This window comes from Vespula pensylvanica, chromosome 14 (assembly GCF_014466175.1).
Source record: "Vespula pensylvanica isolate Volc-1 chromosome 14, ASM1446617v1, whole genome shotgun sequence".
Taxonomy (NCBI): domain Eukaryota; kingdom Metazoa; phylum Arthropoda; class Insecta; order Hymenoptera; family Vespidae; genus Vespula; species Vespula pensylvanica.
In genome coordinates this window covers 862,659-880,466 of record NC_057698.1, presented here as the reverse complement: position 1 = coordinate 880,466, position 17,808 = coordinate 862,659, and the positions used below count along the sequence as shown (strand labels likewise).

Here is a 17,808-nt window from a genome sequence, read left to right as displayed (position 1 = left end):
TTTATATAAACTTTTTGTTTTATGCAGCCCTGATTTAAACAGTTTTCTAAAAATAACACTGGGGGGCGTTTCTATCAATTCAATATCAATCTAATCAAGTTAGAAAATGCTCCTTAATGATTTGTGCTTAGCATCGTTATCTGTATGCAGATACGATTGATTTTAATTAAAAATGTTACCGGCACATTCAATGTTTATGAGATTTAACTTAAAAATATTAAAAATTTAATTCATCTTGATTGTGACATTCTTTTAAGGAATAATACGTGGTGTGTCAAAATGAATAAAAAAGCTGTCGTTGCATTTTATTTGATATTAAATATTTTCTTTTCCATTGTTATTGTATTATTAAATAAGTGGTTATATATCCATACTAAATTTCCTAATATTACATTGTCTATGATACATTTTATTATTACATTTATTGGTTTACTTATTTGCCAGAGAATGGATGTTTTTTGCGTAAAGAATATTGATATCAGAGAAATGTTATTTATTGCCACTACATTTTGTGGATTTGTTGTATTAACAAATTTAAGTCTTGCTCACAATACAGTTGGAACATACCAAGTGGCTAAAATGCTAACAACTCCTTGCATAATTTTAATGCAAATACTGTTTTATAAAAAACACTTCAGCATCCTTGTAAAATTGACATTAATTCCAATTATTATTGGCGTTATAATGAATTTTTATTATGACATACAATTTAATGTCATTGGAACAGTTTATGCAACATTGGGAGTATTTGTGACATCTTTATATCAAGTTGTACGATATATTTTTATTGACATTTGTAGTTTTAGATAGTGAACGAGAAAGATTTGATTACAGTGAATATAATCAATATCTTTATTGGATGGAACTTTTACCACAGTTGGAAGAATATACCAAACATATCAAAAGTACTTAATGATAACATCTGTTTTTTTTCTTTTTTTTTTTTATTTTATTTTATTTGGAACAAATCATTATTCCAGCTGTGTTTTTAAATAATTATTAAATGCTAAACCAAAAGAATATCAGTTTGATTTTAGACATTCATTTCAAGTAAATGTAATTGCATCTATAATGTTTGATATTAAAAATATATTTTGTAGATACAAACCTCTTGTAATTTCTGTTTTAGTTAATTAACAGAAAACAAAAGGAGTTTCAAATGGATCCTATGCAGTTGTTGTATTATCAGGCTCCTTTATCTGCCATTATGCTGCTTGTTGTTGTACCATTGTTGGAACCAGTTGAACAGACACTTAGTTATAATTGGACATTTTGGGATATAGTATAAGCTTATTAATATTGTAAAAAAAATTATTTTTTTTTAGGACAATTTATATTTCATTGATTATTATTTTTTCAGTTCATGGTTGTATTGTCTGGTGTAGTTGCATTTTTTGTAAATCTAACATCATACTGGATAATAGGACAAACCTCACCTTTAACGTATCCTTGTATTAAGATTAATCATACAAAAATATTAGTATAATATTATATATACCTTCATTTATAAACTTAGATACAATATGGTGGGACATTCAAAATTTTGTCTTTTACTCTTGGGTGGAGCAATTGTATTTCATGAAACTTTAGCAATGAACCAAGTAATTGGAATAACTTTAACATTGACTGGGATTATTTTGTATGCTCATGTTAAGGTGCTTATCACATAACTTATATTATGATCCATGTATTAATATTTTTTTAAAGTATATATATATATATATATTTACATATATTTTTATATGTCACTTTTAGATGAAAGATAATCAAAATGTTACCTCAGAACTTGCAGTAGAAGAAAGAAAACCTCTGTATAAAGTGTAATTTTGTACAAATAAAGAATATGTTATAAAGTTTACAAGTTTATATGATATATTCATGAAAAAAGAAATTAACTTTCTTTAAAAATAAAATAATGAATCCTGGCGATACAAAAAAAGAAATTTAATTTTTTTATCTTATCAAGTAGCAAAAAGGGTCTATGTCGCACCTAGGGCAAAGGATTTTGGCCTCACCAAACTTAATGTAAATTATGCGGCGATCGGAAAATAGGCGATAGGCAATAGGCAATTTTTCCCAGGTGCATCGGACCCGAAATTATAATTTTCGTTGCAATTATATATACAAAAGTATCGTAATTCGTGCACTTGTGAGAAAGTTATAACCTCTTGAGCCATCTATGTTTAAGTTAGTAGTACAAAATCATATCGCTAAAAGCGCCATTTATTATAGCGGGAAATTTGAATAAAGTTAAACGTAAAAATAAAATATTAAATATCTCGAAATGAGATACAAAGCAATTAAACAGTGTTATGTGTCTATATATTAACAGTTTCATTTAGATTTACTCTTATTTTTATAAATATTAATTTACATGGTAGAATATACAAGTTTTTAAAACATTTGGAATAACATCAATTTTAAAATGAGAAGCAAATTGAAATACATCTCTTTAAAATGATAATAATTGTGTTAAAAGTTTGACGTCAGTCGATTTTTCTACTTGCAATATTTTATTTAATTTGCATTGTCATAGCAACTATTATTTCGTAATAAAATACAAAAACGTTGATAGAGGTTAACGATCAAATAGGTGATTGCATCTGCATCGATATAACTGATGGTAAGTACAGACTGGTACCAACTGGTGTGATCTTGTTTGATATTTTTTTTCTTGGTATATTAAAGTTATTATATTATGAAGATCGAGGAAGTAAAAAGTACAGCAAAAACGCAGAGAATTTCTGCTCATACACATATTAAAGGTTTAGGTCTTGACGAAAATGGTACAGCTATTCAAGCTGCTGCCGGTCTTGTTGGCCAAGAATTGGCTCGTGAGGTTAGAATCTTTTTTTCTAAATTTATATATTTATATGAAATTTCTCAAAAAAATTATTAAATAATATTATTCTAAATTGTATTAAAAAATAATTATATTTTTTTTACAACTTTTTTTATTATTTTGCATTCTATAATAGTTTTTTTAGTAAAAATTATTTTACAATTTAAATAAATTTATAGAATTTATATATGCTTTTACAGGCTGCTGGAATTGTCGTTGATATGATTAAGTCAAAAAAAATGGCAGGTCGTGCAGTTTTGTTAGCAGGTCCTCCTGGTACTGGCAAAACTGCAATTGCTTTGGCTATTGCTCAAGAACTAGGGAATAAGGTACCATTTTGCCCTATGGTAGGATCTGAAGTTTACAGTTCCGAAATAAAAAAGACAGAAGTTCTTATGGAAAATTTTAGAAGAGCTATTGGCTTAAGAATCAAAGAAACTAAAGAAGTATACGAAGGAGAAGTTACTGAATTGACTCCCATTGAGACTGAAAATCCTATGGGTGGTTATGGGAAAACAGTATCTCATGTTGTTATTGGTTTGAAAACAGCTAAGGGAACAAAACAATTAAAACTTGATCCCTCTATATATGAATCTTTACAAAAGGAAAAAGTAGAAACAGGAGATGTAATTTATATTGAAGTAAATAGCGGTGCTGTAAAGAGACAAGGAAGAAGTGATAATTTTGCAACAGAATTTGATTTGGAGGCAGAAGAATATGTTCCATTACCAAAAGGAGATGTGCACAAGAAGAAAGAAGTCATTCAAGATGTAACTTTACATGATTTAGATGTTGCAAATGCTAAACCACAGGGAGGACAAGATATAATGTCGATGATGGGACAGCTTATGAAACCAAAGAAAACAGAAATTACAGGTAAAATTATTTTTTTCTGAAATATTATAGTAAAAAATTTTTGTATAGAAAAAGTTTTTCTTACTAATGCATACTTATATAATTTTAGATAAATTACGAAAGGAAATAAATAAAGTAGTGAATAAATATATTGATCAAGGAATTGCTGAATTGGTGCCAGGAGTATTGTTTATAGATGAAGTACATATGTTAGATATTGAAACATTTACTTATCTTCACCGTGCCTTAGAAAGTGCTATAGCACCTATAGTTATATTCGCTACAAATCGTGGTCGTTGTGTGATCAGAGGAACTGAAGATATAATATCTCCACATGGAATACCTTTAGATTTATTGGATAGATTGCTTATTATACGCACATTACCTTATTCAAGAGCAGAAATAGAACAAATAGTAAAATTGCGAGCAACTACAGAAGGATTACAAATAGATGATGAAGCATTATCTACTCTTGGCGAGTTGGGAACAAAAACAACTCTACGATATGTGGTGCAGCTTCTAACTCCAGCAGCATTGACAGCAAAAATTAACGAACGTACAAATATAAAAAAAGAAGATATAAAGGAAGTAGGTGCATTATTTTTGGATGCAAAATCATCTGCTAAGATTCTAACACAAAATAAAGATAAGTTTATGAAGTAAATCTTATATTCATATTTTCTATTCATTATGTTAATTATATCCCTGATCTTAATCCATCTTCTTACATATAAATATTATTATGCTATAAATTTATTATAATTTTATAATATTTCTCTGAGGCATAGCGTAGGAATATACTATATAATAATTGTATCTGTAATTATAGACAGGATTCAAGAATAAATTTGTATTTATTCTTCTGATTATTGTTCATTTAGTTAGAGTTCAAATGTTAATATCAGTAAAAGTATATGTTTTTGTTTCAACATTGTTTTCCTTTGATGCAGTAAACATGAATTAGTTTTGATAAAGTATGTACATACAAACTATTTAAACTAATAATCTTTAAGATTTTACTTGATTGATAATGAAAGTACACTCAGATACAATACATTAAAATTTAACATGGTTCTATTATTAAAATGAAAAATGTTGTTTATAGATTTCATTCTAAAGATAAATTTGTAATGTTACAAAGATAATGTTTTGTAATGTTACTGTAAATGATCTATAACTCAAGGTTAGAAAAGTTCATATTGTAATCAGTGATTGTGACATCATTTGGTGATAGCAGTTTACGGAGTATAAAATCTCTCTACTGTAATGAATTTTCTTAGTTTCTTCATATTGTTCCATGTTGTTGATAGTGCTAACACTTCATAATAATAACATAATAGCTACAGTGCATAGACTACAATAATATTCACATTTTGGTATTAAATATTAAAATGTATTGTTCTTTGAGAGTAACACAGTGTTCAAAACAATTGTGTAAACATAGTAAAATACCATTACATATACATAAATATAATAGTACTACAGCAACAAATATTGAAAGGCTACTTCCTCAAAAAGATGAGTTTCAAAACAGACATATTGGGCCTAGAGAATATGAATTAACAAAAATGTTGCAAACTATTGGTTTTAAGGTAAGATATATATGTGACTTTAATAGAAATTATTATATATTATAACCCTTGCAAATCTATTTTATACATACAATTTATTTTAGAATCTTGAAGAATTAAGCAAAACTGCTATACCAGGTCATATCCTTCATACTAAAGATTTAAATATTGAACAGCCAATTAGTAAGTAATTTTTTATAAAATCATTAAAATCTCATAAGAAATAAATTATTATAATAATTGTAAATTAATAATCACACATATTGTTCCATATTATATATTACTCTATGCATATTATCAAGAAGACTTTACAAAACGTGAGAACTCACGAGACTACTATTGTGATAACTACGAAAATGTGATAACCCTTCGTATATCGTAATCGTAAATTAAGAAATACAAGATTTTTATAGTATCATTTAAAAAAGTACATTTATATTGTGATTATATTATTTAAATGTATCATTGTTTTACATATTAATTTCTGTAATACACGGTATATGTTATATACCAAAAATATTATTTAATTAATATACATATATATATATAGTAGTATAATATGCGTGTATGTGTGTGTGTATATTTATTTGAATGAAACATATCAGTTTTTCTTGTGACACATGTTGCTTATCTAGAGTCATAGGTCAATCTCGTGATTTAAGTTAACATCCACGTGATTCTTTCAACACAATACTACATTTAAATCGTGATTATCTGTAATGTTTTTATTATACATTTTTTTTTTTTTTTGTATTATTTAATAGTATTGACTAATTCTTTGTACTCTTAATCAGATATTATAGTAAATATGAAATTGTATATTATATTTTTGTTTTAGCTGAATATGAATTAATTAAAAGAATAACAAAAATTTCGGAAAAGAATGAAGTGTGGCGTTCTTATATTGGAATGGGTTATCATAACTGTTGTGTACCTCATACCATAATGAGAAATATTTTTGAGAACCCTGGATGGTAAATTAATTTAAATCCAAACTATGCGATAAAACATATTTATGATAACAAAAATTGATATAATTTATTCTATTAAAGGACAACACAATATACACCTTATCAGCCAGAAATTTCTCAAGGTAGACTTGAAGGATTATTAAATTATCAAACTATGATATGTGATTTGACTGGAATGCAAATGGCAAATGCATCTCTTTTGGATGAAGGAACTGCTGCAGCAGAAGCTTTGGCTCTTGCTCATAGGCAAAATAAGAGAAAAAAATTATTTGTGTCTGATAAAGTGCATCCTCAAACAATTGGTGTTATTGCTACTCGTGCTACTTCACTTGATCTTGATCTAGAAATTGGAAATATTTTTCATATTGATACTAGCAAGAAGGATATATCTGGTATTCTTTTGCAATATCCTGATACAACTGGATCTATCTATGATTTCTCTGAAGTTACAAAAAAAGCACAAGCTGATGGAGTATGTGTATCAAATGAATTGTTTGAAACATAGAAGAATCTAATAAATATTTCTAAGTAATATATGTATATGGACATATAATATTTATATTTGTATTATATATTTTTAGACTATTGTTTGTGCTGCCACTGATTTATTGGCATTAGCTCTAATTGAACCACCAAGTAAATTTTCTGTAGATGTTTGCATTGGAACAAGCCAAAGATTTGGTGTACCACTTGGATATGGAGGTCCTCATGCAGGATTTTTTGCCTGCAAAAAAGAATTTGTACGTTTAATGCCTGGTAGAATGGTAGGGGTCACAAGAGATTCTAATGGGCAAAATGCATACCGTTTAACTCTTCAAACGCGCGAACAACACATCAAACGAGATAGAGCAACTAGTAATATCTGCACTGCACAAGCATTATTAGCAAATATGTCTGCAATGTATGCTGTGTATCATGGTCCTGAAGGAATCAGAAATATTGCTTCAAGAATACATAATTTGACGATAATTCTTGCTAAAGGTTTACAATCTGCTGGGAATAAAATAAATAATAAGTATTTTTTTGATACTATACAGATATTACCAAGTATTCCACTAAATGTTTTAAAAGACAATGCCAGTAAAGCTAAAATTAATTTAAGGTAAATATTTTTCTTTTATCATTATTTATTTTTCTCTTATCAATATTTATTTATTTAATTGATATTTTTTGAAGTTTTATAGATAAATATATTTTTGTAGGTACTTCCCAGATAAATCAATTGGTATATCTCTTGATGAGACAACTACAATACAGGATGTGAATGATCTCCTCAACATTTTTTCTACAAACATGACAGTTGAAGAAATTATTAAATCTAATTCTTTAAATAATCAATCCTTGGATCATTCCTCTTTTAAGCGTACTTCTTTATATTTACAACATCCTGTATTTAAAACTCATCATTCTGAAACCAGAATAGTAAGATATATGAAGTATTTGGAAAATAAAGATGTATCTCTTGTGCATAGTATGATTCCTTTAGTAAGTATATTACTTTACAATGAAATTATGTAATGATAATAATTAATTATATAAACCATTACATATTATAATTTTAAATTATATAATAGGGTTCTTGTACAATGAAACTGAATTCAACAACCGAAATGATGCCGTGTAGCTTACGAGGATTCACAGATATACATCCTTTTGCACCAATAGAGCAAGCACAAGGATATCAACAATTATTTTCAGAATTAGAAGAAGATCTTTGTGCCATAACGGGATATGATAATATTAGTTTTCAACCAAATAGTGGAGCTCAAGGTGAATATGCAGGTTTAAGAGCTATACATTGTTATCATGAATCAAGAGGAGCTAACCATCGAAGAGTTTGTTTGATTCCTGTATCTGCTCATGGAACAAATCCAGCTTCTGCACAAATGGCTGGCATGCAAGTGAAACCTATATTTGTATGCAAAGATGGTTCTATCGATATTGTACACTTGAAAGAATTAATAGAAAAATATCAGGAAACATTATCATGTTTAATGATAACATATCCATCAACAAATGGAGTATTTGAAGATACCATTGGAGATATATGTACTTTAGTTCATAATGCTGGTGGTCAAGTATATCTCGATGGTGCAAATATGAATGCTCAAGTTGGTTTATGTCGACCTGGAGATTATGGTAGCGACGTATCACATCTTAATTTACACAAAACATTTTGTATACCTCATGGTGGAGGTGGTCCTGGAATGGGACCAATCGGTGTGTACGTAATTGATCTTATGCTTTTTTTTTTCTTTCTTTTTTAAGATAAATATCTTCAAAAAATAATGAAATTATATATTTACAGGAAGAAACATCTTGCACCTTTTCTTCCAAATCATCCTGTGATAAATTCTACGGTTAACAATGTAAAAACTTTAAGAGAATCTGGTGCTGTATCGGCAGCTCCTTTTGGTTCGTCTGCTATACTACCAATCTCATGGGGTTATATAAAAATGATGGGACCAAAAGGTTTACGTAAAGCAACACAAGTGGCTATTCTTAATGCAAATTATATGAGTAAGAAATTAGAAAACTATTACAAAACACTATATAAAGGTAGAGCAGGATTAGTTGCCCATGAATTTATCTTGGATGTACGAGACTTTAAGAAGACTGCAAATATTGAAGCAGTAGACATAGCTAAAAGATTAATGGATTATGGTTTTCATGCTCCTACTATGAGTTGGCCTGTAGCAGGGACTTTAATGATTGAACCAACTGAATCAGAAGACAAAGCTGAACTAGATAGATTCTGTGATGCTCTTATTTGTACGTTTTATATACAAATACCAATATAATATTTAGAATATCACATTTACTTGAATATATATATTTTTGCAGCCATAAAAAATGAAATTAATAATATCGAAAACGGCAAGTTTGATATAATTCAAAATCCTTTAAAGAACGCACCTCATACACAATTACAAGTTATTGTAAAAGATTGGGATTTACCATATTCTCGAGAAATAGCTGCTTTCCCTGCTGTAAGTACTACTATTTTAAGAAATCGCTAATTAAAGATTCAAATTAATGAAAAATTAATATATTGTTATTCCAGCCATTTGTAAAGAAGAGTAATAAGATTTGGCCTAGCGTGGGTCGAATAGATGATACATATGGAGATAAAAATTTGTTTTGTATCTGTCCACCTGTTGCATCATATTAATTAGTTGCTTCAAATATTTTTTTTGTACAGTTATTTATAATAGATTTACATAAGTATTTATTTATATTTTTGTACACATATAGTATCATTTGTATATATGTGTATATATATATATTATATATATACACACACATATATGTATATATAAATGTATATATATATATATACATTTCGTTAAGAGCATAACTTTTAAAACTGATAAGTGAAATAAAATTATATATTTTTGGAGATATGAATGCAATGAATTATTTATATATATAACAAGTTCTTTAATTATAGATCTATAATTACGATCGCGTCTTGTACCTTATGTCTTGTATTGTTTTCATTGTACATGATAAAAAAATGTCTTCATATATAGAGACTATATCTTTAATTTGTACATTTTCCAATATTTATTCGTCTATAGATATTATTAATTGTTTTTTCATTAAAAAATAAAGAAACGTATTATTAATTTCTTTATATTTAGTTATTTTCCATATTTACACGCGTTTCCATATACATCTATATTACAAACCAGGCATAAGATATGCGATATTGTCAAGCATTTGTGATAATGTTTCGTGTTGGGCTCCATTAATTTCTGGTACCTGTTGTGTAAGGCATATCAAAGGACCTAGTGCACAGAGCAACGAATCCAGTAATACTGACAAACTACCCGAAACTGCTATTTGACCATCATGTTCTTTTAAACGTTCACCTATAATGGTTAAACTTTCACCAAGTAATTTAAGATGTGCCGCGACATCAATGGGCTGAGTTCCAATCACTTTGTACATTCCTGTACCTATTATAGGTTCATTAACCAAATCTTTCCCACTTTTATTTGTTGGAGGTGACACAGGCACATTTCCTATAACAGAAGGTACGCCTAACTGGAGAGTTTTTTTTGAAGAGATTGGTTTAGTTTCTTTTCCATTACCTGTAATGCAAAACAGATAAATACATTAAAATATTACAGAACTGTACTTGGATCACTATACATACTATTTATATACATATAAAATATTCATAGCCTGATATCTATAAAATAATTCAACGCTATACTACAAATAAGATCTGATTCAACAATTCTTTAGCTAATGCACGTGCAATAAAGCAGATTAAGATGAGTCGTCTAGCATATAAATTTAACAACATCATAACAATTTTCATTAACAATTAATTATTTGGAAATATCAATTGACCCACCAAGTTTATTTATGAACTTTTTTCGAGAAGCAGGTGGTGGCATTTTCCAAACAGACTCATCTTTATTGGTAGGCACAGAATGAGGTTTTGCTGCTAAACGCTTCGCGCGTCTACGCCAGTTATATTTCTCCAGGTTTGGCACTGTGGCCCAAAGTTCACCTAATCGTTTAGAAATTGCAGCAAAATCTATAAAAAGCAATAATCAATAAAACAAGAGTACTCTAATAAGACAAAGGGCTATTTATACTATGCTTGTACAGAAGAGAAAACTAAGAAAGCATATGCATACCCATATAAGGACATTGTTCCAGTAGTTCTTGCCTTATTTCTTTAGCCCATAACATATAAGCAGTAAATCTTGTTTTCTGAAAAATTATGAATTTATACACAATTTATTTTCCAACTATTTCTGTTTGTACATACCCCTTTATCTTTACGTTGTGCCTTCATTCTGCCTATTATTTTGCCATCCTTAATAATTAATTTTTTTTTACATTTTTCAAGCATATATAAACTATTTGCTTGAGAAGGTGTTTCCTGACCTGGTGGTTCTAATTTTCTAAATCCGGTTTCTCTGTCATCAATCATCAGAGGATCTACTTCATCGTCGCTTCCAGAATCCATGCTATACCGTTCATCCTCGTTCAACCCACTGGGATCATCAGAATCCGATGCCGATGACTGACCTTCATTATCAGATATTGGTTCTGCTTTAACTCTTTGTTGTCCCGAATGTGACCCTGAATTTTTTCTTTGTCGTCCAACATGAGTTTGTTGAATTTGGCTTGGAGATATATGATGTTGTGCTTCATACTGTTCCAATAATTGCGATGCTTGTAACTGTGTTTTCTGTCGCTTGTATTTATTTTCCGAAAAGTCATCAGGTGATTCAAAATCAACGAGCTTAGAAGATTTCTTTCTTACACGGCCACTTCGGGAAATCCCTGTGACCTCTAGATCTGAAATATAAAGCAGACTGCACCTTGCCAAGAAAAGAATAGGGTCCAAAATAATTTATAGCATAAAACTATATGATAAATTACCTGCAATTAAAAATACTACTGCTTTGCAAATGATAAAAATACAAAATACTAAGGGTGTGAAGGTACTTCTTGTGGTATTTATTACTTGGTTTTCATATATATACGAGAATTAATATAAAAAATTAATAAAATTATGCTATAAATGTACGTGTGAATCACGCCAAACGCAATTTATCTATGAGCAAATCTATTTATGAGCTATCAAACAGATATTTGTAATGGATGTTAAAGCTATACTACAAAAAGTTACATATACTTGTATTATATAATATTATTTTTATCATTTTTATTTCAAATGCATTTTCTTTTATGTTAATATGATATTATTTGTATTATGCAAATATAAAAAATTTAACCACGAAATGACCATACACCACTTTAGTTTGTTTACATTCCGCTGCATACAGAAGCGCTACTAACCAAAATACGACTCTGAGTAAATATTGCGAAAGAATCAATAAATTTATGCTTCATGCACGCATATCGTGCAAAATACTGCAAGCAATATCAGCAAACAAGCATTCAATCTACTTGACGTTTTCTAAAATAATATATTAATATCTCTCACCGTCACTTTTCTGACGTTTTGGCGACACGAATACATCCATTGTACCAGCCTTCCGATCGGAAATCTTCGAATGCTTCTTGCGCCGTGATGACTCCTTAGATTTCGCGGGCTTTCGAATATTGCTTTGCATCATGCAAAATAAGCCTAAAAATAATATTATCTTAAGGATAAAATTCTTTTACTATTTTTACGATAAAGCCTGTTATATACGCACAAGATTATTTACTAATGTTGTTTTTAAAAACAAGTGCAAAGGATACTAGAATCAACGCGCATGTCATCTTATATTCCGGTTTGGCGCGTTATTTAAATCGTATCCGATGTACATTTGTCCTTCCCGAGATAAATATATATTAAAAGTAAATATATATTAAAATAAATATATATCAAAAAAATTTACAAATTATTAATTGTGACGTTTCGAAATATAAAAAACGTTTTCTTTTATTAAAAATGTAAGCCTTATATTGTATACAGTAATTCGTTTTTTTTTTTTTTTCTTTAATCTTATTTTATATATTACAATTAAATTTCGTCCTCTTGTTGCCAGCCATCGTCATTAGATAAAAATCTTCTTTTATGCGTGGTATTCATATATGGTCTTAATGCCCATTCCGTATCAGCAGCATTGGCTGCATCTAATGTTCCTAATTTGATTTCATATAATTTTAATTGGAACCTTGGTCCAACTTCTTTCAGCTCAATATCTTTTCCATTTACTTTCTTATAAGTGTGATGGCGAAAACATATATAATCATCATGATTGGCAAAAGTAATAACTCTTTTACTTTCTTCTTTTGGAACAGGGAATAAATATTTGAGAATGCTCATTATTCTATTAGCTAACTTTGTTTTAAAATTATGGAATATCAAATGAGGATACTCTTCTGACATAGTTCCAATTTCTGGTATATCATGTCGCATAATAACATCTGATATAGTAAAATATGCAGTTGGTCCATAAGGTAAATGACATATTACAAGAGTATCCGGAATGCCTCTATGTTCGTGAACAATTACAAAATCTGTTACATCATTTGCCCGACATGCATGTATCAATTGTTTCATTTCATAATTACCACGATTCATTCTTTGCGAATTAGGTAGAATTAAACGTAATTCTTTCACAAACATTTTAAGCCTTGAACTAGGATCACGAGAAGTTGTAACAACGATTTTTGGATTTTCAACTCCTGCCCAACGATATTCGTCATCCTCATGGGAGGCTACAGTTCCACCGACTTCTGTACTCATAGTCACTGCTAATTCTGGTCCTAAATCTTCCCATTCTATCTTTTGTTGTAACGATAAAGCACTTTTTCGTAAATCTGGATGTATTGGAATGTTTTCTTCCAAACTACGTTTCAACTTATCCTTTTTCTCTTGAATACTCTTCAATTTATCTTGAACGGACTTTCTATAAAGGTATTCTCTTCGAAGTCGTGCTTGTCTCCGTAACATTTTAACCTAATATCTTTTTATACAATTTTACTATAAAAGAGAATATTTAAATATTATGATAGTTTTAATATTTCCTTATAGGTTATGTTCAAAAATTCACGTGTGCTTTTCTAACGTATGCTTCTGTGAATTCTACAGAAGGTAATAAGAAGAATAAATTTTATTGCACGTCCTCTACACTCACGTGTTCGCTTGATAATAAACTGAACTGAAACAGAGAACAAGAATGAAGGTATCGTACGTGCTTTGTGTTTTGTAGTGACTGCTTAGAGTCAAGTGACCTCTAGTTTTACAAATAAAATCAATAGACAACCGTATTTATTATGAATATTATTTCAACTAATATCTTTACGAATATATATACTAATCATTGTATATAAATAAAATAAAATACATCTCTTAGTAAGTGCTTGAAGATTTATGCATTTTTCAAAAGAAAATAAATAAAAAATATATCGATAAAAAAGAACCCTATATTTCGATATAATAACAAGTTACCGACCGAATCTTAAGGCTCACTTCTTACCAACTATCGTTAATATACAAAATTACGTCGATAAAGAGAAAAAACCCTAATGAAATTACCGACAACGAAGAAACCTCCAAAACCATTTGTTCTGTAATTACCATCTGCAATAATATTTGTAAATCGTAATTATTTACTGAATATAAATCATTTTCATAGAATCGTAGAATAGATTATTAATATGATTAAATTAATAAATTTATTATATATAGTATTATTAAGAGATGATGCCAACATTATGAATGTTAACATTATATGATCAATATGATAAATATCTTAGCTTTGAATGATGTTTATATCGATCAAATCCATCGCTTTGATTATATATCATGCGTTGCATTCGGTTTTGCACTTTTAATCCTTTTATTATATTGTATATATATATATATATACGACAAGCCGTTCATATCGTCAAAATAAAAAAAAAAATTAACGCGGATGCGATGGATTAAAGAATTCAATATTGATTGTTCGACAGTGTCTGGGTAAGCGAATAGACATGAGCTATTGTTCCCGCCACTTGACTCAATTAGACGGTCAATCGGAGTTACGTAACACGCAAATATTCACCTATCTAATGCTCGTGTTACTACTACATAGATAGAAGAGACTAACGATTAACACCCTACCTTGAACAACGATTTAGCCAATGAATGAGCGATGTTGTCGACGATACATCACACATCATTGATGAGGATACTTTTACATTTTCGTCTTGCTTGTTTTTTCCTATATTAAACATGTACGATAAAACATGTCTTCCTGTCTTCCTGCTACATTATAACTTCTATATATGATACGTGCGTATGTATGTATATGTGTATCTACCTTGAATAAAAAAAAAAAAAAAAAAAAAAGAAGAAGATTGATACATCAATGTCGATGTTTCATAAAGACATAATCGCTATGTAACATCAATTAGATTTGCTTGTTAACGATGGGATCTAATGAAACTTCTTTAGTTTGCCTATACATTGTATATTATAAAAAGTAGTCTGTGTTTCGAAGGTTAAACGAAGAAATAGACCCTTTCATAGATTTCCACTAATGATTTGTGTAACAATGTTGAAAAGGATAAACGAATTAAAAAAATTCCATCGTATATTTTAATTTAGAGTTTTCCAAATCTTTATGTCCCACTTTCGAATACGACATTGTTTTTCTCAGCCCAGTCGAAAATATAATAATTGCTGCCAAGAGTTAATCGATAATGAATTCAAAACAGATATGCGATGTAAATGTAGATCTACAAGCTGTGAGGAAAATACGAGATAAGTATTAATTCTCAAATGTTATTTTTAATTAAATTGATTTTGAATTATTCATCCAACGATTCTCAATGAGTAAAACTTTCCTATTATGAATACGTAAAGTACTCTCACATATTTTAATATTTACGACAAATTTGGAATCTCTGATTAAATCTAATTTTTTAAAACACACATTTAAATGACCAACAGTAGTCATAATAATTCAATTATTACAAGATATTAATCAATTCAAAGAAATCGATGATTCATGAAAGAAAATAAGATATATGTATTATACATGTGTATGTGTATATATATATTTTCATCGTAGTATCGACGTGACACATCTAAAGTACCACGCTTATTCTATGTACTTTGTTTTTGTTTTTTCTTCTTTCTCTCTCTCTCTTTTTCTCTCTCTCTTTCGTGGTATTTGTCGTTGGCTTGGAAAAGATCATGAATGATTGATAAGTAATATAAGATGTATCATCTTAAAAAAAAAGAAAGAGATATATTCCACAATTACATGTAATGCAAATCTGCAAATATGAGATTCTTTTTCCATCCGAAACAATTTTCATAATTTAAAACTAGACATACATATCTAATTTGAAATCTTATTCTTTGATGACTATATTGATGGCAATTTGATATTTATCGTAATTGGATACGCATCCGTAATTTTGTAGCAATGTATTATAGAAGAATTGCGATCAACAACGTTGTATGTGCTATGAGATAACTATTAATTAGACGTAAATGATTGCGAGATTGAAAAATACAAAAAATATAAGAAATCAAGAGAAAAATAGAAAAAGAAAAAAGGCCAAGTATAATAATTATCAAGTAAACTTTCGTGAATTAATTTTTGCCCTTACGTAAGATTTGAAAGGAATGTAAATTAGAATCTAATGTGGGACTTGATACATTGAGTGTGTAAATCTTAAAAGGTCATTATTTTTTTTCTCTCTCATAATTTATAAATACTTTCATATGTATTGCAAATGGGAGTAAAAATAATTGATTACAATATATAATAAAGATAATTATTATAAAGTTAATTAATAAAGATAATAATATTATAAAAATAATTAAATGTATATATATATATATACATATACATTTACTTGGTTTCTATTAGTTGCAATGTACGCGTAAATCGAAATTTGTTCAAACATTGATTTCCTTTTCTTTTTTTTGTTATTCGTGTTTCCTCTTAAGCGACATTTCAATGACGGTGTTACGATTTGAAGAAACTGTTGTATACTCGAAGGAAGTTGAATGGAAATCCCGAAAACGTTCTCGAGATTGGAATTCCCATCTTGTAACTCGAGCATAAATGAGAACGTCTTTTTCAATAGAATTTACATAGTTTCATTTTTTTTCTTTCTTTCTTTTTTGTATTTTTCTAATTAATATTTGCGCTTGTCGTATTTTCCTTTAACCGTAGAGATCAATAATTAGAAAAATAACATTACGGAAAAGATTGCTTTTAAACGGAAATTTAACATATAAAATATACCTTAATACATCGGAATAAAATATATTGTTGATAGTTTTAATGTTAATCGATGAACATTGTTTGATTTTAAATGTAAAATTTGTTGAAGAGTTTTCGAGTATTACAAATAATTTCATCGTTGAAAGGAACGGATTCTGTTACCTTGCGAAAAACTAAGGGAGAATAACAACAAAATAATAAAAAGAGATACACGTACATATATATATATATATATATATATATATATATATACACGCACACAAACAGATACATACATGTACATGCATATATACATATATACATAATTGTTCAAGGGAAACTGTTAAGTAAAAACTTAACAATTCACTGGCTCTCGGTCGAGGCTGTCCTCGTTCTTATTTTTTTTCTCGTGAAATTACAAAGTGACTACGTAAAAATTATATTACGATTAAATTCCTTTGCTGAAATATCGACAGAATTATATATTATTCAAGAACGAGTATTGGCTTCTAAACTGTATCTAATCAAGATATATACTGATATACTTTCGTAACGATCATAACATTCGTAATGTTTATAAGAGATATATCATTGAGATATACGTGACTCTCCTGTAACAGCAACAATAACAATAATAATGATAACTATTTAGTACACGTAAATATTTAAATAAACAAGACGTTTGAACGCGTCAAAGTCGAGAAGTAAACAAAACGAAGTAAGCGAGTAACCTGATCAATCTTACTGTAATTGTAGAACTAATATTTTCTGTCGCAAACAAGAATCTAAAAAAAAAAAAAAAAAATACACATGACTCTCCGAAAATGAACACTATAAATCGTCACGATGAATCTTTAAAGATCGTAAATATTGTC

General features: G+C 28.8%; 5 protein-coding genes across 8 annotated transcripts; 3 read left to right on the top strand and 2 right to left on the bottom strand.

The window, feature by feature from the left end:
• Positions 1-24: 24 nt before the first annotated feature.
• On the top strand, positions 25-1,858 carry LOC122634438 (solute carrier family 35 member E3-like). The gene is made up of 5 exons (XM_043823386.1): positions 25-771; positions 1,130-1,282; positions 1,361-1,443; positions 1,517-1,655; positions 1,756-1,858. Exons 1-5 carry the CDS (start codon positions 280-282, stop codon positions 1,822-1,824), a joined length of 936 nt encoding a protein of 311 aa, XP_043679321.1. The 5' UTR covers positions 25-279; the 3' UTR covers positions 1,825-1,858.
• A 666-nt stretch (positions 1,859-2,524) lies between these two features.
• LOC122634053 (ruvB-like 1) lies at positions 2,525-4,366 on the top strand. Its single transcript, XM_043822619.1, has 3 exons — positions 2,525-2,839; positions 3,043-3,718; positions 3,807-4,366. Exons 1-3 carry the CDS (start codon positions 2,699-2,701, stop codon positions 4,358-4,360), a joined length of 1,371 nt encoding a protein of 456 aa, XP_043678554.1. The 5' UTR covers positions 2,525-2,698; the 3' UTR covers positions 4,361-4,366.
• Positions 4,367-4,514: 148 nt separating this feature from the next.
• LOC122634052 (glycine dehydrogenase (decarboxylating), mitochondrial) lies at positions 4,515-9,529 on the top strand. Its single transcript, XM_043822618.1, has 10 exons — positions 4,515-5,289; positions 5,373-5,451; positions 6,107-6,242; positions 6,321-6,711; positions 6,821-7,341; positions 7,442-7,724; positions 7,814-8,463; positions 8,548-9,011; positions 9,084-9,229; positions 9,304-9,529. The coding sequence occupies exons 1-10, from the start codon at positions 5,089-5,091 to the stop codon at positions 9,409-9,411; spliced, it is 2,979 nt and encodes a 992-aa protein (XP_043678553.1). The 5' UTR covers positions 4,515-5,088; the 3' UTR covers positions 9,412-9,529.
• Positions 9,530-9,859: 330 nt separating this feature from the next.
• Positions 9,860-12,549, bottom strand: LOC122634054 (HMG box-containing protein 4). Of its 3 annotated transcripts, none has more exons than XM_043822620.1 (6): positions 12,431-12,549; positions 12,217-12,360; positions 11,029-11,564; positions 10,895-10,970; positions 10,606-10,791; positions 9,860-10,336 (listed from the first exon to the last, which is right to left on the bottom strand). In XM_043822620.1, exons 2-6 carry the CDS (start codon positions 12,347-12,349, stop codon positions 9,924-9,926), a joined length of 1,344 nt encoding a protein of 447 aa, XP_043678555.1. In that variant the 5' UTR covers positions 12,350-12,360; positions 12,431-12,549; the 3' UTR covers positions 9,860-9,923. The 3 variants fall into 3 exon arrangements, with proteins under 3 accessions (XP_043678555.1, XP_043678557.1, XP_043678556.1); XM_043822622.1 differs by having other exon boundaries at positions 9,860-10,267; XM_043822621.1 differs by having other exon boundaries at positions 11,029-11,558.
• On the bottom strand, positions 12,532-13,972 carry LOC122634055 (U3 small nucleolar ribonucleoprotein protein IMP4). Of its 2 annotated transcripts, none has more exons than XM_043822623.1 (2): positions 12,740-13,972; positions 12,532-12,549 (listed from the first exon to the last, which is right to left on the bottom strand). In XM_043822623.1, the coding sequence occupies exon 1, from the start codon at positions 13,675-13,677 to the stop codon at positions 12,742-12,744; it is 936 nt and encodes a 311-aa protein (XP_043678558.1). In that variant the 5' UTR covers positions 13,678-13,972; the 3' UTR covers positions 12,532-12,549; positions 12,740-12,741. The 2 variants fall into 2 exon arrangements, with proteins under 2 accessions (XP_043678558.1, XP_043678559.1); XM_043822624.1 differs by lacking the exon at positions 12,532-12,549 and having other exon boundaries at positions 12,643-13,707; positions 13,862-13,943.
• Positions 13,973-17,808: the final 3,836 nt, after the last annotated feature.